Source organism: Gossypium raimondii, chromosome 6, assembly GCF_025698545.1.
Source record: "Gossypium raimondii isolate GPD5lz chromosome 6, ASM2569854v1, whole genome shotgun sequence".
NCBI classification, from domain to species: Eukaryota; Viridiplantae; Streptophyta; class Magnoliopsida; order Malvales; family Malvaceae; genus Gossypium; species Gossypium raimondii.
In genome coordinates this window covers 52017267-52044578 of record NC_068570.1, presented here as the reverse complement: position 1 = coordinate 52044578, position 27312 = coordinate 52017267, and the positions used below count along the sequence as shown (strand labels likewise).

Here is a 27312-nt window from a genome sequence, read left to right as displayed (position 1 = left end):
CAACTTGCAAGCGTCATACGATGTTCACTGCCTTGCTTATCGTCTCTAATTAACTCTAATAGTTGCATCCAAGGAGGTTATTCCTATTTGTCAATTTTTTTCATACTTGACTGTAATAATCATTTTGGTTGCTTCTTCAAACAAGCGACATGATCAATTAAGAGACATTGAGGCATCTCAATCGCGGAGTTAATTGGAGTGGTAAGCTTGAAACTAGCAAAGGGAAATATCAAGTCGATACTCTCCAACGTTTAGGCGATACTCGATGGGGGTCTCATTTAGCTTCTCTCAATAGTTTGAAGAGAATGTTTGATTTCGTCTATGTTTTATTACAAGATATCATCAAGTTTGGCTATCTTACTTAAAATAGTGAAGCTGATGGAATATATGATGCAATGACATCCATTGAATTTGTTTTCATCTTGCATTTCATGATTGAGATGCTTGGAATCAATGATCTCTTTCAAGCATTGTAGTATAAATCACAGGATATAATAAATGCGATGCAATTGGTGTCATCAACTAAAATGCTTCTCCAGAAATTCAGAGAACATGGGTGGGATCCTTCGTTTGAGAAAGTGAAGTTATTTTGTAAATATCACGAGATAGAAGTCCCCAATTTAAGTGCTGCATACAAAGCTAGTTGAGATCGATCTCGCATCTAAAGAGATAACCTCACAATTGAGCATCACTATCTGTTTGATATATTCATTGTTGGTATCAATTCATTGCTAATAGAAATGATTTCTCGCTTTAATGATGAAATAGTGGAGTTACTTGTCCTTAGCTTCGCTTTGGATCCACACGATAATTACAAAGCTTTTTGGGTGGAAGATATCTGTAAGTTTATGAATGATTTTTATCTGGACGATTTTATAGAGCAAGAAAAGCTACACATGAAGATTCAATTGGAGCATTTTCAACTTTATGCTCATCAAAGCACGAAGTTGTAGAAAGCTTTTACAGTTGTTGAGTTATGCCAAGTGCTAGCTAAGACAAATAAGTCAAGTATTTATCCTCTTCTTAAAAGAATTATTCATTTTGTGCTAACTCTTCCCGTGTCTACTACAACAACCGAACGAGCATTTTTAGCCATGAAAATTGTGAAAACAAGGTTTCGCAACAGAATAGAAAATGATTTTCTTTCAATTTGCTTGGTGGCATACACCAAAAAAAAGATAACTCGAAAACTTTTAACAGATTCTATCATTGATGAGTTCGATATTATGAAAAAGCGATGGGTGCAATTTAGGATGCTTAGTATTGAGAAATAGGACTAAGGCCAAGTTTTTTTTTTTTAATTTAATTTTTGAAATTATAATGATGTTTATGAAATTTTTAGTATAGTATTAGTTATTCTTTTTTGCATATTGGAAAGAAATATTTAATTTTATATAGTGTGATTTTTTTCTTTTAATTTTTTTATAGTTAAATTGTTCATGTTTTTTAAAAAACATCAAATTATTGATTTGGTAAGAAAAATAAATATTCGAAAAGAATTGACACATTTTTACATTTAAATAAAATCGTTCAGATTTAGAAGTTTCACCTCTTTAGAGTAAAATGTTGAATCTGTACTTGGTCATTAATGACTCTCAACTCGCAACGTTGGGTGTGAACTAGACCTGTCCATGAGTCGGATTTGGGCCGGGCCTGGAAAAAAATTTTGGCCCGACTCTTAGGCCCGGGCCCGGCCCGAAATATGGGCCTAAAATTTTGCCTAGGCCCGACCCGGGAAAAATAATAAGCCCGAGCCCGGCCCGGCCCGATTTTTAATAAACACAAAAAATATTTTAAAAATAAAAAATAAAAATATTTTTAAAGTATTTTAAAATTAAAAAATAAAAATAAAAAATATATTGATTATATTCGGGCCGGGCTCGGGTCAAAAAAGTTGAGCCCGAGCCCGGCTCATTTTTTAAACGGGCCTCGTTTTTTTGTCCAAGCCCATATTTCGGGCTTATATTTTTACCTAAACCCTCTCATATTTTGGGCGGGCCGTTGGGCCGGGCCAGACCACCCGGCCCATGGACAGGTCTAGTGTGAACCACCTCTGATGTCCACCATTACTTCTTGTATCAACACATCTAATATCTATGAGAGTACAAATTCTAAAACACAGGAGTGACCTGTGTGTTTACTGCATGCATCTTACAACTTTTTTCATCTGATACTATGCTGCTCTTCATATGGCATTTGCTGATCTCTTGAGGTTCATCATTTATGCTTCTACTCTGCTCATTTCTTCATATAGGGAAAAACCGAATCTTTCCCATGGCCCTAGGAATATTTGGCTAACTAAGTTAACTGCAGCTACTATTTTCTTATTATTAATTAAGAGGTTGGTCCCTAGTCAAAATCAACATTCAAACCTTGGCCTGGGGAATCTCTCAGGCTCCTTAGAATGTTTGGTCTTTACAAGATTCTCTAGTTTTCGGCTTCACTCTGGAATATGTACATGCAATAAAATTTTAAAATCTCAGCAATGGGAGAGGCCCTTTTTACCGTAATGAATTAGTTGAAGCATAACCTAAAATAGGAAGTACAGGTTTTGTTTAAAGTACAATGACTCCATGGTTGGGCCAAGCCTAGCTAGAGCAGCACCAATGCCATGGCTACCAACCTTATTTGATTATTGTATATTACATTGACGTATAAAGAGCGGTAGTACAGTGACAGGGACATATCGAAGAGTAGGTCCCATCGCATCACTCTGCCAACTGCCCAACTGCCCTCCAAACGACGACGAATCACAAAGTTTGATTGATATGATGCAAATTGTCAGATCTTTTATTATTGTACCTCTTTTATACCCGCGCCGCACCCGAACATACCCTCCCCCTAAACTACGTCACCAACCCCCATGTTAGAGACTATTATTTATAAAATGACTTTCGGCTAATTCACCAAACATTCCTAAATTATCCTCTAGATTTTAAATTTTAACGTATTTCAATTAAATCCTCATGTTTTTTCGTTAGTTTAAATATGCTCTATGCCGTATTTTAGTTGGCATTTAACACCTTGAGGATTTAATTAGAATAATTTAAATTTCAGAGACAAAATTGAAATTAAAATGATAATTTGAGGATGTATGTTAAAATTAACCCTGGTACTTTAAAAGGCTCAGCATCTCTTCAAAGTTGAAAGCCTGAAAAACTCTCTTGTCTGTTGGATAAAAAAACCTTTCTCCTTGTATCTCTCAAATCTCTTCGCTGATCATCAAAATTTGAAGTATGAAGAAACTCTACCGTAGAGGCATGGTTCATCCATCACCATCGATCACGACCGATCATCTGTCTTTCCTCCCGGCTACCATATTAACCCTTTCTGCTGCTCTTTCCCCTGAAGACAAACAAGTCTTGGCCTATCTCATCTCTTGTTCCAACAATGATTTTGGCAACTTTTCAGGCCGCCGTAAAAACACTCCAAAACCCCAAACTAAAAGGAGTTTTAGCAGCAGCAGTAGTGACCATGATCATCCCCCACTTTTCACCTGCGATTGTTTCAGGTGCTATATGAGTTACTGGGTCAGGTGGGACTCGTCCCCCAATCGGCAGCTGATACACGAGATCATCGATGCTTTCGAAGACGAGGTGGCGCAAAGCAAGAAGACGAAGAGCAAGAAAGAAAGGAAGAAGAAAGGCGGTGTTACTGGTGGGTCTTGCAGTTCGAAACGACCCGATTTGAGCTTACGGAAAGGAGATTCCGGTGAGTTGAAAACAGTGGAACAGAGCAGTAACAGCGTCGACGGTGGTAATGGTGGTGGGGATGATGGTCAAGAAGGAATAGAAAAAGGTTCAGTAAGGGGGTTGGTTAGCTTCATAGGAGAAAGGATTTGGAACGTTTGGGGCCAATAAATCTAGGCGAGAAACAATAAAAAAAATGAAATTTCTCATCTTTCTTTCTAATTAATCCCCCCCCCCTTTTTTTTTGTATATTAAGCCCTTTTACAATGTAAAAATGGGTAGTTTTTATCTTATAAAAGCATCATGTTTTTGTTGTTCTTTGAAGCAACTCTTTTGATGAAAGATTCTCTTCGCTGCCCACCATTTGTCTTATCTTGCAGCTCCCTGTATAATACATAGATTCCTCTGTTTTAACCTTAATGTTCATGAGATTGAAATCGTATTGTTTAAAAAAGAAATGGAAGGAGGGCGCAATGGGCAAGCATGCATTGAGACAAGAGGGCAAAGGGTGGGGAGGTCGGCAAAAAAGTAAAGGGGCTTGCTCGATTAAAGCAATGGCAGCCAAATAATAATAATTATAATAATTATGCAAAGTGCCCCCCACTAGCTCTACTCCAGTTCCAGTCCAAACCCTACTTTACCCGTTGTTCCCCATGAATGATATTATGCTTCCCATAAATGTGATAAATGATACTTGTCCTTAGTAAAATGCTACTCCTACTCTGCTATGTTGTCGTCTTCTTTCATTGCATGGTGATGGACTTCCATTTTTTAACACCCCCCAGGACCCCGTAACAAATGTCCTCATGCTTTCTAACCATATCTGATATAATGGAACTTCTTATATTACTAGTTAGACTTTCGTTATATTAGTAGTTAGATTTTTTTTTAATTTAATTTATTTTTGTTATTAAAATTTATTACTGGTACGTCAATATGATGTACATGTAACATGTCACATATCATTATTTAATTATACTATTAGTCACACTAACATTCAATAGAAAAGATTAATATACTCTTTAACTTAATTTATAAGTATTACTTTATCCATTTAAAGACTTTTATAATACCATAAAGTGTAATTAACTTCGAATTTCATCTTCACCAAAAAGTTATTATAGTGTGAACTTAATTAAATTATATGACTGACATTTATTAAATATATTATATGTTTTACTCACCCAAACTAATTTAATTTGAATAATTTATATTTTCATATAATATAGTTTTAAGTGTGTAAAAGCTCTTAAATATTTTTACAAAAAATTAAATCCTCTCTCTTTTTGGCACTCAATTAAACACTTAAATTTTAAAATGCATCAAAAGGTCCTTAAACTTCTTCAAAAAAGCTATTAAGACCCTTTTTTTCACTCAATTGGGTACTTGAACTTTCATAATGCATCAAAAGACCCTCAAAATTAAAAAAAAACAATTAAGCCATTGCTCTTATTAAAAATAGAAAAATTATAAAAATAATAAATTTTAAAAAATTATTAAATTTTAATAAAAATTAAAAAATTTAAAAATTAGAAATTTTTTATAAAATTGTAAAAAATAAAAAATTTGTAAAATTTTATAAAAGCATAAATTAACAACCCTGTTTTTTCAATTAAAGTCATCACATGTCGCAATACAATGTGACATGTGACGAAATATGATAAAAAATAAAATCAATAAAAGTTATAGAAAAATTAAAAATTATTCTTATGGTACGATAATTTTTATAAAAAATTTTACTGAAATTTATATTTCTTTACATTTTGTATAATTTTCTATGAATTTATAAAATTTCATAATTTTTTATATTTCTATATATTTTATAATTTTTACGATTTTTATAAAATTTAATTTTTAAATTTTATTAAAATTTATTAATATTTATAGCTTTTATTGATTTTAATTCTAATTTTAATAAAATCGAGGCTTAATTGCTTTTCTTTTTAAATTTGAGGGTCTTTTTGATGCATTTTGAAAATTCAAATACCCAATTAAGTACAAAAAATAGGGCTTAATTTATTTTTTTGAAAAGGTTTAAGGATCGTTTTGATGCATTTTAAAATTTTAAGTACCTAAATAAATTAAAAAATAAATTTAATTATTTTTTTAAGATTTGAAGATTTTTACACCATTAAAGTTAAAATATATTTAACACATACTGTGGAAATATTTTTTCAATTATTAAAAAAATGTTTTGCATGTATAATTACACTCACACATTTGGATAAGGGAGGAACCTGTATAATATATTTGCTTGCCGGTTATATTGTGAAATTAAACAAAAAAAGAAAAAGAAGAAAATTCATTTTTGTTAGATAAAATAATGAGGTGCTCATAATTGCAGTGATTGGAGGCATGTACGTTAGTTGTATGAATGACATGCTAGGCGACCGCCTTTCCCCGCTTTGGGTTTGGAGCCAAGGCGACAATTGGCTCAAGGCTCGGTACTCCTTTTGTTATGAACCTTGAATCCAATAATTTTAAGAGAAAACCAATACATAAATTATATAATAATTTATTTATTAATATAATATGGAAAGAGGGTGATAAGGGATGAGATTTAAGCGTATGTTAATGGCTGCTTTGAGAAAAGGGTTAGCCAAAGCATAAGAATATTATAATGAGGAAGAAAAGGAAATGCAAGGACCCATTCAACATAAAATTGAGTCCCTATAACCTGGTCTTCAGAGAGGTGTCAATTCATCAGTCTGTTTGGTAGTAAAATATAGGAAATTGAGTGTTAGAAATGGTAGCAACACAAACACCCAGGTGGGGTTGGACTGAGTCAAGTTACCAATGCTTAATAGCATCTCGTGCGCAGCATTTCGTAGAAACGACCAAAAGCTTTCCTAACTCAGCTTAATTAGTTTTGGATGAGCGGTGGGATGTAGTATAGTGTGTTTAATTTATTTTTTGTTTTACATTGTAATATTTTTATAATATTGTTATAGCATCTAATCTCACTATCACTGTTATTTTTACATTAATCGTAGATAAATGCACTATCCATCTCAGCCCATCCTTAGTCTGTCGCGTTTCAATCATAGTTTTTCACCTCGGGTTTAAAAAATGACATGAAAATCATTTTATTAATATATATTTAACTCTAAATAAAATATTTCATTCGTAAAATTATAATACAAAAATTAATGGATAACTATGTTAAATTGTAAATGACATTTTTTAAACATATAAATGTTTAACTATGTTGAATTTTTATTTTATTTTATTTTATTTTTAATCTTTTTAATAGTACAAGACTAAATTGATCTATTTAATAGTAGAATGGTCAATTTCATTTGGTCCCTGTAATAGAGAAACATGTTGAGTACTTTTACTTAAAGGAAAAAAAAAGCTAAACCAACCCATTTTTATTATATCCAAGTTAAACCTTCGTCATATCATCCAACCTACATCACTCGACACTTGACAATAGAATTTAGTGAAGCTCGGCCTCACTAGAAGCAAAATCTCAACCTTGCCAAATGCTATAAAATAGGAATGACAATAGAGCAGAGCGAGGGTATATATTGCTAAATCCATCACAGCTCCACAGTTGGCACACTCTGCTTCACTACTTGCCTCACTCTACTATGGATGCATAATATTGAAAACCATTACCACCTCTATGGATGTTGGATATATCCAGCCCTGCCCCACCATGCTCTGTTTCAATTTAATTTTTGCTACTTATCTTTAATATTTTCAATTTTTTTAAAGTCAAGTAAATAATTTAAACATAATTATTCAAAAAATATTTAAAAATAAAATATATGATTTTTTCCTATATTACGTTATTACATTTTTACCATTTTAATAGTTAATATATACAAGGATAAAATGATAATTTCATATAGTAGAGCAGGACGGGATGGGGCAAGCAATTACCATAACCGCTTCATTTCTACTATCCAAAAGAAAAAAAAATCCACCTCGCCCCGTCTTGCATCTACATTTCAAAAGAAACAACTTACTCCGAATCGACTTGAAATTTATCGAGTAATTCAAATTTTACCATTCACACTATAAAGTGAATCCATGGAATCCCCAAAAGTTATATAGAGAAGAATATTTATTAACATGTGTCAATCTATCTAACATTAGTCACCTCATATCAACTCTAATACTTATGGAATAAAGTCATTAATGACTGAAGTCCGAGTCAACTCATCCCAATTCAACCCTATCGTCCTCTATAAACATCTTCTAATAAATTTTTTTATGACTTGTGTACGAAGTTTTTAAGGGAAAGAAGGATAAGAAAATGGGTGATACATATAAAAGTAAATAATATAATAATAAGATTAGTAAGTTCACAGCTTTTACTTTATTAATGCCATGCGCCTCATATTTGGGATCTGCTTTTAGTTCGGTAAAAATATACCACTTTAATTCCTTTCAATTTTAGAAGTATAATTAATCACGATGTTAATATTTTTTATCATTTGTATATGATTTTGATTAGTATAATAATAAATTTAGTTCTTAAAGTTTATACATTCGCCAATTGAAAATCTTAAGTTAATAAATTTAACCCAAACATTTCTTTAAATGAGTAAATGTTGAGGTTGAATTTGTTGAATTTTTATAATTAAGGCCAAAATCACAAAATATATAAACATTGATGGCTAAATTTATTGTTATACCAATCAAAATTAGGTACAATTGGTGAAAGACATTAACGTCGTGGTTAGTTATCCTTTGTTACTCACGTTTGAAATTGACAAAATTTAAATTGCTCAAACTTTTTGAGAAGAACTAATTTACTAAGAGATCTTTTTACTTTTTTAATTTTCTTTTTTCCTTTTTTTCGCCCTTAATTTTCCAACTATTGCCATGTTTAAAGAATCTAAACCAACTCAAAATTTCCATATCTTTTGTGATTAGTTTTTGCAAATTGAACTGGAAAATATTACATTGGATAAAAAGGGCTTTTAAGGTTATTAACTCAAAGAAGAAGGATTGAACTTGAATTCAATTCCTCTTATTTTCCCTTTTCTAAAACCAATAATTCAATTTCAATTAGCATATCCACTATACATTCATAAAATAAAAAGATGGGTAAATTACAAAAACAGTCACTTTTGTTTGCTTCAGATTATATTTTAATCACTTATGTTTGAAATGTTACGTTTTAGTCACTTACATTATCGTTTTGTTACAAAGTGGTCACTTTACCGTTAAGCTCCATTACCTCCCTAACGGTGGTCCTTCATGGCAGTCCAAATGGGTTTTAAATGCCAACTTGGATGTCCTACGTGACAGTCCAAATTAAATTTATTTAATTAAAAACATATTTTCATCCGAGCAACTGGATATCCAAGTTAAAACACATTTTGACTGCCACGTAGGACTGCCATTAGGGAGGTAACAGAGTTTAACAGTAGAGTGACCATGTCGTAACAAAACGATAACGTAAGTGACTAAAATGTAATATGAGGCAAACAAAAATAACTATTTTTATAGTTTACCCTAAAAGATTGAATCAAGTCATTGGTGTACTGAAGAAGTTAGTGCGTTGAAGTTAATTAGCGTTAAAGTCAAGGGATCTAAGCTTGTAACCCTTTTCCACTTTCACATTCTAGTCCAACACAATTTTTCTTAATTATTATTATTATATAACAAATGCTATTCTCAAATAGAATGTGTGATTCATATTTATGACTTCAATCACCTGATCAACTCTTAATGTTGCCCAAGGTCATGGTGATCGGTATCTATCACTCAGACCTTGCAGCTTCTTTCGATCTTAAATTGGTATCAAATAATTTAAAGTATTATTTAGTATGAAAAAAAAATGATTACATTCTTAATAGTTTAATTAGCTAAAAAGTGAGTTCAACGCTTGATATATTAAATTTTATTTGCTTTCCTCGTAATCTTATTTTCTCTTGAGAATTACTTTTCTATAAACATCGTAATATGATCCTCTTTCTCATGCCGATGAAAAGTTAAAAGTATATATTAAGACAAAATTATTCTTAAATTATTTTAATTTAGGTATTAATCCGTTAAACATAAAAAAGAAATTGTTGCATGCTTCCTCTTATTTCTAACATTTTCTTTGTTGCTTCAATTTAATCTTTGGAAGTAGGTTTTTTTTTTTTTTTTTACAATAGAAAAATTGTATCTTTATAATAGCCTATATTAAGATAGAAAAATTTGTCATTAGGGGCCAAAATTAAACTGTAATTTTATGATAGAAAAATGTAATTTCACAATTTTAATAGACTATATCTTTATAATTTTAAAGGATTAAATCAATTTTTATATTTTTAGGGGGCAAAGTGCAATTTTACCTTTACTAATTTAACATTTAAAAAATTTTAAAGAGGCCATACGAAAAATTTTTCATTTTAGGGGGGTCGGGCCCTTACCAACTCCCGTAGTTTCGCCACTGCTCTCCATACATGTATCAATATATGTATGGTCATATTCACAGAATACACATCATAAATTTGAAATGATTTTACTGCCAATCAAAATTATAAATTAAAATGATAATTTTAAAATGGATAATTAAAACATTATTATTTAATATTTAATTCAAATAATTGCTAATAATAAAATTTATTGTGAAATATTAAATACATTAATATAATTTTTTATTTAATAAGAGTAATTTCGTAAATTATCATTATATTCTCATGAATGTGTTTGTCGAATCAAACATGATAATGTAATTTTCCCAAAGTTTTAATCAATACTTTCACATGTATACCAAATGTTATAAAGTAACATTCTCAACAATCACAATCCATTAAAATCATAACATCCTCATAAATTCTGTTTTAATCAAATTTTTGACATATTTTAGTTCGTTTTTGTCAACATCAATTTATATCGACTCGTATCGATAATTCTTTTGCGGACTAATATCACACCATGCATATACATAAACCACCACAATTTCGAAAATTTCTTGCATCCACCTCCCTTTAACAACAATTAGTTGTGCTCAACAATCACTGAAAAATAAATTGAAATCCTCCTCATCAGTCCAATCTTTTATATCTTCTGTTTGATTCCACTCTCATAAGACGTTTAATTTAATTTCACTATTTATATTTTTATGTATATTTGGTACGAGTATTATTATTTTTACATGTTTTAGCATATAAGTTAGTAATAAATTAATTACAATTGATATTTTTTAATCACTCACTTGACTTATTTGTGGAAAAAAAAAGCTTTTTTTTGTACTTTGTTTGAAGAGGTTTTATTTTTATACTAATTATTTTTATTTTATGTATAATTATTTTAACACATTTATTGGATAAAATTTTTCCTTGTTATTAAATAAGCCATTTTGTATCTTTTGTTTCGTTCCACGTCAACCGTAGATTGAGAAAACGAGAAACCACCTTTATGAAACATTTAATTTAATATCACTATTTACACTCTAATGTTCAAAGAAAGAATCTCATGATTTCTCAATTTAACAGCAAACATTAGCTTTGAAAATATCATGCTCAAATTCCTAAATTACATCCTTGGTTTCAAGAGTAACCATGTCACATTTCAAAAATCGGGTTAGAAGAAATTGGGTTAGTGAAACCAAAAGTGGTCACATTCTATTTTTAATTAAAGTTGTAAAAGTTTTGTTAAGTTAATTAGTCGGTTGTAGTGGCTAAGTGTCAGTTATGTGTGCTTAAGGTCTTATGTTTAAAACCTTTCTTTTGAATTTTTTTGTTAATTTTGTCTCAACCCCTATCTTTGAACTTATAGCTTGTATATTATTTTTGTTCAATTGATGATAGAATGAGTATGTTGGTTTAGTGGTAAGGTGTTAACTTACCCTTTAATCCTATGTTTGAATCTTTGCATGTGCAAAGTTAAAATTATTTTTATTTTGAACTCTGAGGAAAATCTAATAAGGATAGGTAATCAGATTCGTGGGAGTTAGTGGGGATATGAGTGGTTTAATTGAAAATCTTTTTTGAAAACTATTCCCCAAAACTCTCCCACTTGCTTTTCACGTTCTCACATTTTTCCCTCCCTCTTTCTCTGTCGTTCCACTTTTCTTCTTTCTATCAATTTCTTCTTTCTTTTCTTTTTCCTCTATTTTCCCCTTTTTGCCTTTTTTTATATTTTATTTGTTATTGTTGTCATTTTTATACTGTTGTTCTTGGAGCGATTGGAAGCGAGATATCCGGAAGAGATTATTCAAATTTAAATCATGGCGTAAGTCTAGGGGTTTTTTCGATGTTAAGGTTTGGTTAATTCTTTGCACTCATATGATGTTTTATCGTGTTATGAACCTCGTTAGTAATTGGACTGGTTTTCTAGGTAAAGTTTACAAAACGTCTAACCCTCCTGCGATCTAGAATTTGTTGGTGGGCTATTGTTCGATTGGGTAAGTGATTAATGCTTTCGATTGGGGACTGATTTGGTTTGTTGAGGCCAATTATTAACAGTAGTGGCAAAATTTTTTGTTTTGATTTAGTGTTTTGTTACTAAATTGGGTCGTTTAAATCACTGATTTAGGTTATGGAATTGTTGCGGTGTGTCGACATCAAAAAATAGTAAGGTGTGGTGTGTAAACGAAAAACCCAAAAAACAACGAATAGCACAAAGCCAAAAAGTGGACTGTTGACGCCACAAAGTCGTGTGAACCACACGGTTTGGGTCAATTGGATCGTGTGGGCCACATGGGCTGGCCAGTTGGGTCGTGTGAGCCTATTTTTTGAAATTTTCCATCTAGGCTCGTTTTGATCTGTGAGTTGTAATTAGACTTTCCGTAGGGTCCTTACTGCTTAATAAGACTTGAAAACAAGGTAACCGTTAATATGCTTCTGTATGTTATGTGTTTAAGGTATGTGAATTGTATATATATGATTTGTGTTCGGTCAATTCTAATAGTATGTTTTCGTTTTTCTATGTTGGGTATAAGCATACAATGTCTGAATCTAGTAAATTTGTGTATCTTTGGATTTTTCTATATGATTATGTATGTGACGTTATGACGAAATTTATTTATTTATGTTGAATTTGAGATACATCTGTTCTACTAAAGTATGGAATGCCAGGCCTTCTAATTTATGATATTGTATATGCATGTCATGTCACATTGCATGGGGTTTGGGATAATATAGAAATGAGGAAGTTTTAGAAATTTAATGATCTACACTATCTGGTGGTTTATCCACATTTTTGTCTGACAACTTGTCTGCAAGTATGATGGCTTGACCACATACATTTGTTCTGACAGCTTGGCTGTAATATAGTGGTTTGACCACATATATCTGATCTGGCAGTTTTAGCTACAACTATGGTAACATTGACCACAACTATCTGTTGGTGTGATTGGATGGGTGAGTTCTAGGGAACTCTATTTGGTGTGTAGCGGAATTGGGTAGGAATTTTTCTGAAAAATCTGCATTATGTTTTTTGAAAAGTGCCACATTGGCACAAGCATGCAGTCCTAGTTTTGCTCAATTGGTTGATATGAGATTCTCTGCGATTCTATGATTTGATTGTTGTGTTATTTGTATTCTCTATTTGAGTTTAGTTACACATTGAGCTTTATAGCTCACCCTTTTATTTTTGACCTTTTAGGTAATCAGCTAATTCAGGATCGGATGGTGTGTGAGAGCTCAAATTGTTTACCGGTTAAATATATATGTTGGTTTATGTTTTAATTATTTTGGACTGTAAATTTGTTTTAGGCTTTGTTTTTTGTTTTTACGTTGTTTGTTGGATTTTTGTATTTTAATGTTAAACTACAAAATTGTATGATGTATCAAACTAAAAATTTGATTTTTTGAAATAAAAACTCTGGAAATTTCTGCTGCAAGTATTAAGTAATCACTTAAGTGTTTTTCTGTAAATAATCAAATGGTTTTTTAACAAATGTTTACCTTAGAATTGGAAACGATCTGCCAACATTAATACTTTTAAAACACACGATTTCAGATTCAAATTCTGGGTTTTAAATAAGTGTTTCTAGACATTGGTTTTTCTAAATATTTGTGAGAGTTTTGCCAAATTTTATGCTTTCGAAACGTACATTGATTTTGATTAAAACAAAAGCTTTTAAACAAGTTGATGTAATTCCTCAATATCCAGTCGTAACTTCTAGGCCAGGTTTAGAGTGTTACAAACCAATTTGTTGATGATTACTTGATCATCACATATCGTCGATAATTTGTTGAGTTTGCTGACCTTCCACGCTTCTGTGTTTTTGCACAGGTTTCTCTTATGATTTTGAATATCAAAATTACTAAAACTCATTCAAGTATTTTTCACTTCTTTTAATTCGACGATTTTACTTCTCTCATTTTTATATTATTTCCTTATATTATCAAGTTTATGATAGCCACTGTAACACCCCTTACTTGGTCCGATCGTCGGATTGAGTTACGAGATGTTACTACTATAATCAGAACTAAAAATATTAAAATAATCATGCAATAATCACTCATACCTCAATTGTGATCATATGATGTCACTCAAATAGAAATCAAGCTTATAGAAGCTCTATTGATGACCTGAGCATGAATTAGAACCAAATTATAAAGTTTGGAAAATTTAGACTCCACGTCGTGACGAGCCATTCCTACGTCATAATGTCGCTAGACAATAAGTCATGTCACGACATCAAACCACTTGACGTCGGGACATAACAGGCTATTGGTTGACATTACGGCGAGAAGAATTCTACGTTGCGACGAGGAATCTGTTTTTGGTACAATAAGACTATTTGGTACCTATTTTGTCCCAAGCCAAACCATATGCTTAAATGATGCATATTTGGCCATTCAAACCTGTACAAAACCAACTTAAATGCATACCAACATATCCAATTAACCAACCACAAAACCATTCAAGCTATCTTGTGTGAAATGGACATTTTGCTAAGCTTATCACTATATGTATTCATCAACTACTCAAGTATAGCTTACCATTCGTCTTTCATATTCCAATCTTAACCAAATCATAATCAAATATGTCATTTATGCTTTATCCATTGCCTAACAACATGCTAAAGTGTACGTCTTAATACACGACACATTTACCAACAAAGTTAAGCACCATATAAGGTTCAAAACTAACACCATTCAAGATGACATCCAAACATAATAAGGCATATATACAAGTATCACATATTGAAGCACTCTAATATCAACTTTGTTACAAACATGTTTCCTTCATATCTTGAAACATTATCAACTATCTCATAAAATTATGAAACATCTAGCCATTCCAAAAGTCCAAACCACATTCATGATTCAATACTCCATGTATTAAGGATTCATATATGTGCATACCATTTCCTATATACATGCCACAAAATCGAATCAAGAACGAATAAAAGACTACCGAATCGAAGACTGGATAGTGTGAGCTCTGAGTTGATTCGATCTTCACATTCTGCAAAATACAACTACAAGACAAGAAAACATAAGAAGTTAAGCATTATATATGCTTAGTAAGATCATAGGTGTTAAAACAATAAACTTACCTCATTTCATAATTAAACATATCAAAATATCAAGTTTAACTAAGTTTCATGTCACAACATATCACAATTGTAAGGTGAGTATTTCATAGACAACCATATAGTCTATCAATTCACTCGTATAATTCAATTCAGTATCATTTCACCAGAACTATCAAATGAATACATTATAATAGCAGATATGCGAGTGACTACAAAACACCAGTAGGCATCAAAATGCTTTAATAGTAGGCACTGAAGTGCGAATCAGTAGGCACCAAAGTGCAAATTAGAAGGCACTGTAGTGAAAATCCTATAAAAACACACAACTATCCCTATTGGTATGCCAATTGTATCCTATCCTATGTTCATCCGGGCTCGATACACATTTAGAACAACTCTTTACAATTCAATCCTTTCTCACCATTTTGTAACATTTTGAACACATTTCGAAATACAATTTATAAAACAAAAACTCATGATTTAAGCATATTTAATACTTTTATAAATATAACTACACCATATGAGCTTACCGGGTACAAACAACAACAATAGAAGTGTCAAGGACTAATATACAATTTTTCCTTTTCCTCGATTATCTACATGTTTATTCAATTCTTGATCTATACGGTGATTCATTTCAAAATATCAATGCCAATCACCTTATGATATTTTTCAAGCCATATGAAAACTTAATTCCATTTTACACAATTTCCTAAAGTTTCATATTTTATTCAATTTAATCCCTAAAACTAAAATTATCATATCTTTCACGTTTAAGTATCATTTTTCAACATGTTTTCAATTTTATCCTTCTACATCCCTCTATTATCTACTATTAAAGAAAGTTCATGCTAATTTTAAATTATTTTCATTTTAGTCCCTAAACTCAAAACTAACCAATTTTAATTTACAATTTAGTCCATAATCAAATATAAGCTTACAAGCAAGCTATTTAACATCAAAATATTCAAAAATCATCAATTTAAAAATGTTTATACTTTAACATTTTTACAATTTAATACCCAGGTTAGCTAGATTAAGCTACAACGACCTCAAAAACATAAAATTTACTAAAAACGAGCTTTAGAACAACTTACATGCAAGGGCTGAAAGCTTCAATCAGACAATGGTTATTCCTCCCTCTTTTAAAGTGTTCGAATGGTGAGAGAAAGAAGTAAGGTTGAAGATGACCTTTTTCATTTATTTTTATTATGTTTTACTTAAAATTTACTTTTGTTTATTATAAAATCAAGCACTTACCGTCCACAATAATGAAAAGGGTATTATTTTTCATTTAAACCCTTGAACCATTTCCAATTAAGCTTTTTAGCTAGAAAAATTCAATAGCGATTATTTTTTTATGATTTTTACAGTTTAGTCCTTATACCTTAATTAATCACTAATTCAGTAAAATTACCTATCCAAAATTCAATTCACCTACATAGAAACCTTGTAAATATTATATTTACAAGCTCAGTTTACGAAATCTAGGTCTGAATACCTCATTTTCCAAAATCACTGACTTTAGGGTTGAAACACTTGTACTTTAACTAACTATCCGATCACTAAAATTTCTGGACCAAAATTAAATATAACACAATAATAAAATAGTAAATATTAATAATATTTACTTACTAGATCATCGAAAAATAGAGTTCCAAAACCACCGTTTTGGACACCATTGAAAATCGAGTTGTTAGAGTCACTTTCAACTAAGGTGCATCCTTAATCTCTTATAAGCTCCCCTTTCCTTATTTTTAATTATTGACACTTGTCCTTTTCAATTTTTCTTTTGTTCAACTCTTCACTATCGACTCCAATAATTTTAAGGCCATTTATCTATTTTCATTCTCCAAGGGTTTGGTCATGAGGTCATTAGTTGCATTGACCTTTAAACAATTTAGGCCAAGTTTAATTAAAGAAGCCTATGAATTATCGGTCCAATGTTAGTGTAATAAGCTCTCCTTCACCTCCATTAACTGTTTCACTTGCCATTGTTTCTTGACAACTATCTCTCCACAGATCATCAAGATCTACTCCTTTATTTATGCATGCCTACTCGTGCTCGATACTATGTGCCTTGTCTTCTTTTTCATTTTCACCGCCATCAACACAAACATATTCCTCTACCCTTCTCAATTTCATTTTCCGATCTGTAAAGGCATTTCATTCAACGTCCAATGGCATTGAAAATATGAATTGGTTAAAATAATTTTCCAAACAAAAAATAGCGAACCAATACTAACTCATCTTCGCTTATAATATTCTAATCGAGAACTGATAATCATCTAAATTGAGTACCCAAACCTACTTGATATGACTTAATTGATTAGTTATAATTTTCATATTCAATTTACTATAATTGTAACTTTCTCAAGTAATTCTTCCACCCATACTACCTCTCCCTATGAATCAATAATATTTTGAAAAGTTTTTGTATTTGAGATGTGAAGACTCTCCCAAAGTAGGCTTAAATTCTTATAATACAAACACATCCATTGAATATCCAATTCCATCATTGCTTAAGAAACATATTTTTCATTTTATCCACATGAAACTCAATAAGAAATTGCTTGCGAGACGTCTTCAAATTTCTCCTCTTTAAACTTATCTCTCAAGCTATTTTTGTTGTGGCAATCAATGAAGTCCTTACCCAATTTCTAATATTCTGATAAAGGATACGCTCTATCACATTCCATGGGTGTAGATTTGTTTGCAATGTCTTGTATGAAATATTTTTCAATTTGAATTTTGAGGAATAAAAATATATCTAAATGAAATATATCAAGACGTGTCAAGTGTAATAATCTGTGTATTATTTTGTTTTAATTCATAATCCTTTATTAAATACGATAAAATAATATACTAATTTTTAATATATTCAATCATTCATTTCAAGATGTATGCTTATTTTTCATGCAATTAATGTTAAATTCAAAATAATCCATAATATACTAACAAAAACTTATATTTGAAATAGTAAACATTTTATTAAACATAATTGTATATTTTTTATATTACAATATATTTACACATCAATATATATAAAATGTGAGTTCATAATTAGTTTAAGAAGCATTATTTAATAATTTACATTAGTAAGAATTTTATGATTAATTGTAATAAAATAAATAAAAGGCAGTAGTAAATAAATAGTTTACATTTTATCAAGAATTATTTATTTATACATTAATGTAAAAAATAAATTAAATAAATTTACTTTAATAATGACTTTAATGTTAATGTTAATAAGTAATAAGTTACCTCACAAAAAAATAAAAGAAGAAGAAATAATTAGTCGATATTTAATTAAATAAAATAAATATATTAAGAAATTTTACATAAACAAAAACTTTATTTTAATAAAAGAATAGATTTTAGAGTTGATGTTTTTATATAATAAATAATACGTACTGAGTTGATATATTTAATTTCGTTATTTTCATTTAATAAAATATAATTAATAGATTTTTTTAAATATTTTATTAAAATTTTAGACAAAAATGAAAGCAGAGTTGTGTTTTCACCCATAAATGATGAATGATAAGAGGTAGGGGCGTGATGGCCTATGCCCAGAAGATTTGTGCATCTTCAAATATATGAAGCAAAACAAGAGTTGGTAAAATCAGTGATTCGTCTCCAAGGACCAACAACATTTTAGAAGCAAGTATAAGAAGAGGGGATTTCCTTGAAAGAAAGTAAAAAAGAATAATTTCTTCAATCTGTAAAACATAATAAACAACAACAGTATCATTTATATACTAATGAACCCCAAGCTAGACCCACCATTCCATAGCTCCTACAATTATGGATTCAATCACACTATCCAACTTTTTACATTATCCTTCTACCTCTTCTATTCTTATTGTTTTTCCCATCATCAACTGTAATTTCTTGGTCAGAAATAAAAACTGGCCAAACCAAGTAGGGAAAACAATAGGAAATAGTGGGTTCAAATCCTAAATCACTTCTAATGAGCCACCCACCATGGCTTGGATAATTAAAAGAAAAATGTACAAATTATTATGTAATCTTGACCTTGAAGAGAGAATGACCAAGAAAAATACCTTTTTTTCTTCTTTTTTATATATATAAGAGTCAGGCATGTACAGGTATAGATGAGCTCATAGATACACATCCCTTTAACCGTTGGAGGACATTTCGGTTGACAAGTCCGGAGTGGGAAGTTAATGGAAGGCCTTCCTTAACACATTCGTCATATTTTTCCAAGGCGGAAACAATGTCGCTGAAGTCCGGCCGCTTTGCAGGGTTTGCTGCCCAGCAGCGCTTTATGAGGTGCGCCAGTGCTGGCTGACAACTCTCCGGTAGTGGAGGTCGTTCGTTCTGCCAATAATGTTAAAAGTTAGAAACTGCATCATAATAAGAAAACTATAACAGATAATGTATGAGCTTGTGTAGCATACATTTACATATATGTCATACAGGCACTGCAGAATAGGCATTGATATGTGCATAGCATATGCATATGTTTCATTGAGGAGTTCGATATTGTAGATACGTTGGGAGTAACATAGGTTCTCAGTGAAAGCTCTCGGATTCTGAAAGCAATCAGCAACTTAACAATTGATAGGGTTCATCTCAGCCTGCTGTTATTTACATTTCTCATAGTGCCTAAGGAGGCAACCAATGTAGAAACAGATCATTGTCTTAAGAAACAAGAATGATTCCATACATGAAATCTATGATACCAGAAGGAGCTACCACGAAAAGTGTGATCATCAATGACTAAATAGTGAAAAAGATGTAATGCAGATCTTTTCAATTCTTTTCTACAGCATCTCATTGATTCAATAGAGATGAAAGAAAAGGAAAATACTTGAACATAAGAAACTTAAGAAGCAATAAGTTAAATCATCTCAACTCAATCCATAAAACTAGTTGCTTCAGCTGGAAGGATCATTATTTCTCAACTTGGCTCTAAATCTTATGCTGAAAAAAAAAAGGTTTGGAATGAATGGAAGTAAATGCAATAAATCCAGAGAGAGTTATCTAAAAGAACTGAAGAAAATTCGAATCTTTCACGGATATCTAACCTTCTCAGCCACAGCAAATGCAGCCTGCACAGGGGTCTTTCCTTGGAAAGGAAGCAAAGCTGTTGTAAGCTCCCATAATACAATCCCAAAGCTGTACACATCGACTTTCCTAGTATAAGGTTTCTCTTTAATCATCTCCGGAGCCATCCAGCGGTAAGTTCCCATGTTTCCTTTAGTTTCTCGGCACTGCGTTTCCAGACATGACGTACCGAAATCCGCCACCTTAACCCGCATTTCATCATTTAGAAGCAGATTATTTGACTTGAGGTCTCTGTGTATCACACCTTGTGAATGAAGATACTCCATTCCACGGGATATGTCGAGTGCTAACCTCAGTATCGTCTCGGTTGATAGCGAGTACGGTTCTTTCTTGTTCAAGTACATCCTCAGAGTCCCTTGTGACATGTATTCTGTGATGATACAGTAGACAGGTGGCTTCTTACAAGCAGCAATAAACTGTACAAGGCACAAACTTTAGCAACAAAAACCTCTACTTTTGATCCATTTAACCAAAGATTAAGAGGAAAGGATTAACCTATCTTCCCCACATACTATTGTAAAGAAGTAAAGAAAAAAAAGGTACCACTGCCTATGATATTAACAGCAAAAATAAACAAATAGATAAGTAAGGATTTGTTAAGTGATCTGCCATTAAGGACCCTATGTTAAGCTTGTAAATATAAAGTACCAATACATTTCCAAAGGCAATGTACGCTAAGCTAAAGTCGAGACCATGTCTTACATGAGAAAAATTCATTGGAAGTTTATGTTCAAATAAACAACTAGACATGTTCTAGACTCGGAAATTGAAAGAATCAATCAAGGAGTTGTAATCCATTTGATCATCAAAAATCCAGAAAGAAGAACATGTTTTCCAAGTGTTACCTGAACAATATTTGGGTGAAAAAGGCGTGAGAGCAAAGCAACTTCAGACTTGAACTGTTGCTCAAGTTTGGACCTAGTCTCCTCCTTTTGGTTAGGGATCCTCACCATTTTAACAGCAACAGCTCTCTGCTTGTAAATCCCACGATAAATCCTACTGTGAGCTCCAGAGGCAAATTTGTTACCTATAAACAACTGAGAAAGGTCAGCAGTCCACTCTTCTTGATCCTCCTTTGAAACCTCCCATGTCTCCACGTTCTCAGAGTCTAAAATCATGGACCAGGACTCCAAGCTGTCAAATCTCTTCTTTTCCATATTCTCCATATCACTCAAACGTGACCTTGATGAAGAAGGGAGTTGTAAATGTTTGCTCCTTGATTTTCGAAGGCGAAATGCATGGAAACATGAGGTTCCCATTTGAAGATTTTCCAAGGCCTCCTTTTTCTTTCTTGTTTTATCCTCTCTTTTTTTTTTTTATGTTGATACAGATATGAGGAACCTTTTTTTTTTCTGGGAAAGTTTTATTCAGTCCAAAAACAAACAATCAAAAGGTATTTTCCTTCTGAATGTGTGCATTGATTTCAGGAAGTGCATGAACTGATTCAAAAACATGGGTTTGGTAGAAGAATGAAAAAGAGGAAATGGTTTTCATGAAAAAGAGTTTTCATTTCCCAAACAACAAGTTTCCATTTTCCCAGAACATTGGAGGAAAGGAAAAAGAAAAATTTCATGGGAGGGCAATGAGATGCATATAAACGACTAACAAGTAGAGAAAGTTAGTATGGGGTTTCATCATTCATGCCATGGTTTTGTTTGGTTTCATGGGAAAATTAAAAAAGAAGCAGCAAATTTCATGGGAAATGCAGATTGTTTCCAGAGAAAAGAAAAGAAAAGGAGAGAGGTGAAATTTCACGGGGGGGTTGTAGTTTAGCAGCAGAAATATGAATTCAAAGAGAGGGTCTTCAGAGGTATCTCGTGAGCCACTGAGTGATGCAGTTTGAAAGCTATGACTTTTGAGAAATATGAAATAAAGAGATAAGAGAAAGAGATTGATTGAAAAGATATTCTCATATCCCGCTTCAATGTTTTTTAACTAAATTTCTAAATATAATATTCCCTTTAAAAATATTACTTTACTCAATTCTAAATTTAATTAAAAATAAATCATAATTTTTTCACTCTATATTCTATGGTGTATGCCATTGCTTCATATTCCCCATTAATTTCCACTATTCATCACTCAAAAGCCATGTAAGTGGCTTTTGCATGTTGCTGGACATGAATGGCTTGTAAGAAAGAAGCAGCTAAACATGAATGTCCACCTGGCACATCCTTTACCATCTGATCAAAATTGACATACTGATCCTAGTAATAGGTAATTGCTTCTGATTATAAGCATGCGATTTGCTACCAACAGTTCAATTTTCTTGATTTTATGGGTTAATTGCACTAAACATCCTCGACCTGTTAAACAAATTCTAAATTAGTTATTAAAGTATTAATATTACATCAATTAGGCTTTCGTGTAAGCTTAATCATCAATGATCTGAGAAAGGGTACATTTAAAATACAAAGACCAAATTGTAAAAATGTATATGCTTATCGAATAATCAACTTATTAGATTTTATGTTTTAAAAAGTAGAAATGATTAATAAAATTTTAAGAAAAGATTATTTCTTTTTTTTTAATGTGTCAGATTCAAATTGTTTATCCATTATGTACATAAACAGCAATTGTCATCGTTATCCTTGAGTGTTGAGATGCATTTGGCTCTTCTCTTAGTCACAATTTTACTATGGAAGAATTTCGTGTTATGATCACCGAGCGTCATCCAATCACATCTAGACTTCTACTTTCATAGAAGTTCTTCTTGATCAAGGATATGCTCTAATTGAGCACATAACTTCGCATCTAACTTATGAAGCTTGACATAATCATTAACTTCCATAGATTTTTGTACCCTTAGGATCCGCGCAATAAGCTTCTTTTTTTGTTCAAAAATATTACCGAAATCCTCTGTATTCCAAGTTCTCACAACTTCAACAAAGTTTGAGTAGCATTAAAAATATTATCATGTCTTTCCTAATGCTCCTTAACAAGATCAGTGAAAGAACTATGGGATAACCAGCCGAAAAGAACTTGGAAGGACGCGAATTCTTTCATTTATGCACCACCAAATTAATAAGGAGGGGACGATGATCAAACTTTAACTTTGGCAAGTGAGTAATAAGTGTATCCAGAAAAGCCACTTCTCATTTGTCATTGCAAATAGCTTAATCTAGTCTTTCAAAGGTGGCACCCCTATTCCATGTGAACTTAAAACCAACAAATGTCAAATCTCTCAAAGCACAAACAAAGATAAAATCTAGAAACCTTTTATACCCCTTCTACTTGATCCATCTTTCTTTCCCTTTGCAAACAAAAAACAATTAAAATCACCCACTAAAACTCATGGAATAAAGACATCACTATCAATATCCTTCAAGCAATCCCACAAAACATGCCTTTTCACAGCTCGAGGACTGCCATATATTGCAGTGAAAAGGAAAGAGTTGGCCCTATCCGCACTGACATGAAAATGAATAAATTGCGAGTGGTTAAATAAAATCTCCATATTCACCGTATCCTTCCAACACACCCTTATGCCTTCAGTTAAATCATTCGCTTCAACTCTATGGAAATTGGGGAAACCAATCTGACTAATCAACTTGTTCACAGTTTTTTCACTAATACAAGTTTCAACCAAATTCAGAATAGCAGGGTCATGACCTCTAACATATTCTTTAACAATGCAGTGGAATCTAGTATTATCCTTTCGTGCGGGTCAGAACTTACCCAACAAAGAATTTCGCTACCTTAGGACGGTTATAGTTACGGCCGCCATTCACCGGGGCTTCAATCGCCGGCTCCCCTGTCATCAGGTCACCAACTTCCTTGACCTTCCAGCACTGGGTAAGTGTCAGCCCCCATATATGGTTTTACGACTTTGCGGAGACTTGTGTTTTTGGTAAATAGTCGCCTGGGCCTGGTCACTGCGACCTCCTTTGTAAGGAGGCACCCCTTCTCTTAAAGTTACGAGGCTATTTTGCCAACTTCCTTAGAGAGAGTTGTCTCGCGCCCTAGGTTCTACCTACCCACCTGTGTAGGTTTCGGGTACAGGTACCCTTTTGTTGAAGGTCATTCGAGCTTTTTTTGGGAGTATAACATAGGTTACTTTAGCGTCGTAGCTCTTGGTACTCGAACATTGGCTCGGGGCATTTCTCTACCCCTTCTTAACCTGAAAAAATAGGGGCCTATTGCGTCCTTGAACCGATAACCATCTTTTAGCTAACCTAGCCCCCTCCTCCCTCGGGACCAATAAGGGATAGTATAGAAATATTCACCTGTTGTCCATCAACTATGCCTTTTGGCCCGATCTTAGGCCTTGACTTACCCTCCGTGGACGAACTTTACGGAGGAACCCTTGGGTTTTCGGGGCATTAGATTCTCACCAATGTTTTCGTTACTCAAGTCTACTTTCTTGCTTCTGTTTTGTCTACTCTCGCCCACGCGGGTGCTTCCCCCTATACCCTTAACAATTCTAGGTGAAAATTCCAAGAATAAACATATTCATAAAGGATGCAAATATAGAAGGGAAAAGAAAATTGCATATCAAATTAACAGTTATCCATCCCTTATTTCTCATCACCATCACTTTTGTTTCCGTACTCCTCCTCTATCATGAGGTTACTACCATCGCTAGCTATAGATTCGAGCCTATGAGTACTGCTCTTAACCACCTCATTGAGCAGAACCAACATGCCACCTTTTGCATGCGTCTCGTCGCCTAAAATAGCCCTCGAACCAAAACAACTCCCATGCAGCGATGTATCCGAGGGAATTGTAGATGAGCCCTTGCGATGAAGCAACAGACGTCCACCATCCTTCATAATCTTACTACTAATCCCTGCATTCGGATCAACATTCTCCACCATACATACTGTAGAATTCCCCTTATCAAGCGAGACATCCATAGATGGTTCATTGAGTAAAGTGAGAGGGTTTTAGTCCATTAATGACAATTTATGGGCCACAACACCCTTCAAATTTTGGGCATGTCTTTTGTTGTAAATTTTCTTATGAAGTGCAAGTATATACAGTCGCTCACAAGTAATATAGTAGTAAATACTAGAGTTATCGCCTCCCCAAGAATTGATTTTAAAATAATAATTGAAAAATTAACAAATGACAATTTGGGAAGTAAATAAAATTTGATTGGATTCAAGTAAATATATGAAGCAACTTAAAAACAATAACACAAATTAATAGCAATGTAATCAAGAGCCAAAACAATTATTTCCCCCTAATATACAACTATTGCTAGCGATGTTGTAGCAATGTTGTGACAATACGATAGTTTATTAATCTGAAATCAACAAGTTATATGCTTCTCTCGAAGTCACTACGTTCGATCTTTTAATCAATTTAACATATGTAAATGCCAAGTTAATATCAAGATTACAGCTGCAAGCACCATTCCTACAAGATTATGCATGGTAATAATATATGTTTATACGTTACAAATTTAACATTAAGGAAATTAAACATGTACCATTCAAGTTTTATGTCCATTAATCACAACATTTTTAGATTTAGCAACTAACTCAATTACCCACTAATGTTCAAGAAATAGCAAGCATTAACAACTAAAATCACTTGAATAAATAAACATCATATTTCATCAAATATCTTTAGCAAAGTACCAATAATCTCATATTAGGATTCCATAATCATTCTAGATAATACCGTTTAGCCCATAATCATCAAACTAAAAACAATCAAACAAAATTCAATTATGATTCCAAACAGTAGAAAAACAAAATAAAAGGTAAAGAGAAAGGAGAAGAGATGTTGAGCCGAAGTTTGGGGGTTCTCCACAAGTCGTTCGTCTCTCGTTCTTCCTCCTCTTATCTTTTTCTTTTCTCGCTTTCTTCCTCTAAAATTTTTTATTCTTTTCTTGTACCCGATGACTCCCATTTCTTTTTCTCAAAGTCTGATATTTATATCCCCTAAAAGATTGTGGACTAGGTCAACTCCCTTTCATATTTTATTTTTGTCATCTTGAGAGTGTTTGGGCCTTTACAATTTCGCATAGCATATTCTTTTTAATTTTTGGTCATTATCAGCACTTGCTTAAGAGATGGTTTAAGGCCAAAAGCTGATGTGGTGTTCTTTAAATGTGATCTTCCTAATATGTTCCCGTCAAGCTTGATATTATGGGATTGCTATATCATTTGGGCTTTAGATGTCGAAATTCAGGATATTCTTTTCTCCACATTTCCAATGTTCTATTAACCATTTTCAGGAATAAAATTTCACATTTTCAGTGTCTAATTTGGCAAAAATATATTATTAAAATAAAAACTTTAAAAGTTAACTACTTAACATAAACATAACTAAAAAAATTACAAAAATACTCTAAATCACTTTTAACTTGATTGAAATATAAGCTTAAGAATAATAAAATAACTCTATATCCTAGAGTTATCATCTTCTAGGTTTGGCCCCAAAGGCTTCATTCCCCTTCCATTTGCATTTTTTTTGAACGAGAAAGACTCAGTCAATGCCTTTAAGCTATTTATTGCTCTTGTATCATTAGACCCCTAGCCAACAAGGAAATTGCCATCTCTAGGTGGATTCACTTCATTATTCTTATGCAAATCTGTAATCAGCTCAAATCACAATCTTTTGTATTATAACTAGAAATATCAACTTCAAAATCTTTAGCCTCGTGAAAGTTCCTCCTAGATGATCGTTCAACTAACACCTAGTCCCCACATGCCTCCTCCTCCACTTTCTTCCTCATTGTCGTCGGTGATGGTTTGCTATTAGCAACCTTCTCTTCCTCCCCATATCTCTGTACCTTAGGACATCCATCCTTGAAATGCCTGTAATGGCCGCATGAGAAACAAACATTCAGCATATCTTCATACAATCCCTTGAATATGGCCCTCATCCAAATTTTAGAAATAAGGGGACATCGTAATTCAACCAACACAGCCATTCTGACAAATTTACCTTGAGACTTAACATTAGTATTATAATAAATCTTGATAACTCTAATACATTTGTCCACCACTTTCATTATACTCCTTTTATACATAGCACTCAATAATCTCGGAAGACGGATCTAAACGACAACTCAGTAGGGAAACTCCTATTTCGTAAAAAAGTCATCCATGGTTGGATTGTTAAATATTAGCC

General features: G+C 32.4%; 2 protein-coding genes across 2 annotated transcripts; one reads left to right on the top strand and one right to left on the bottom strand.

The window, feature by feature from the left end:
• The first annotated feature begins 3123 nt into the window (after positions 1 to 3123).
• Positions 3124 to 4013, top strand: LOC105774384 (uncharacterized). Its single transcript, XM_012596872.2, has one exon. The coding sequence runs from the start codon at positions 3237 to 3239 to the stop codon at positions 3858 to 3860; it is 624 nt and encodes a 207-aa protein (XP_012452326.1). The 5' UTR covers positions 3124 to 3236; the 3' UTR covers positions 3861 to 4013.
• A 14787-nt stretch (positions 4014 to 18800) lies between these two features.
• Positions 18801 to 22126, bottom strand: LOC105774551 (serine/threonine/tyrosine-protein kinase HT1). The gene is made up of 3 exons (XM_012597087.2): positions 21072 to 22126; positions 20187 to 20642; positions 18801 to 19476 (listed from the first exon to the last, which is right to left on the bottom strand). Exons 1-3 carry the CDS (start codon positions 21483 to 21485, stop codon positions 19231 to 19233), a joined length of 1116 nt encoding a protein of 371 aa, XP_012452541.1. The 5' UTR covers positions 21486 to 22126; the 3' UTR covers positions 18801 to 19230.
• Between the last annotated feature and the right edge of the window lie 5186 nt (positions 22127 to 27312).

Excerpts from the sequence above, each read along its gene's own strand:
- LOC105774384 (XM_012596872.2), top strand. The coding sequence starts at position 3,237 with ATGAAGAAACTCTACCGTAGAGGCATGGTTCATCCATCACCATCGATC.
- LOC105774551 (XM_012597087.2), bottom strand. The coding sequence starts at position 21,485 with ATGGGAACCTCATGTTTCCATGCATTTCGCCTTCGAAAATCAAGGAGC. Across the intron at positions 20,643-21,071 it reads TTCACCCAAATATTGTTCAG|TTTATTGCTGCTTGTAAGAA; the intron begins GTAACACTTGGA and ends TGCCTTGTACAG. Across the intron at positions 19,477-20,186 it reads CATTTGCTGTGGCTGAGAAG|AACGAACGACCTCCACTACC; the intron begins GTTAGATATCCG and ends CATTATTGGCAG.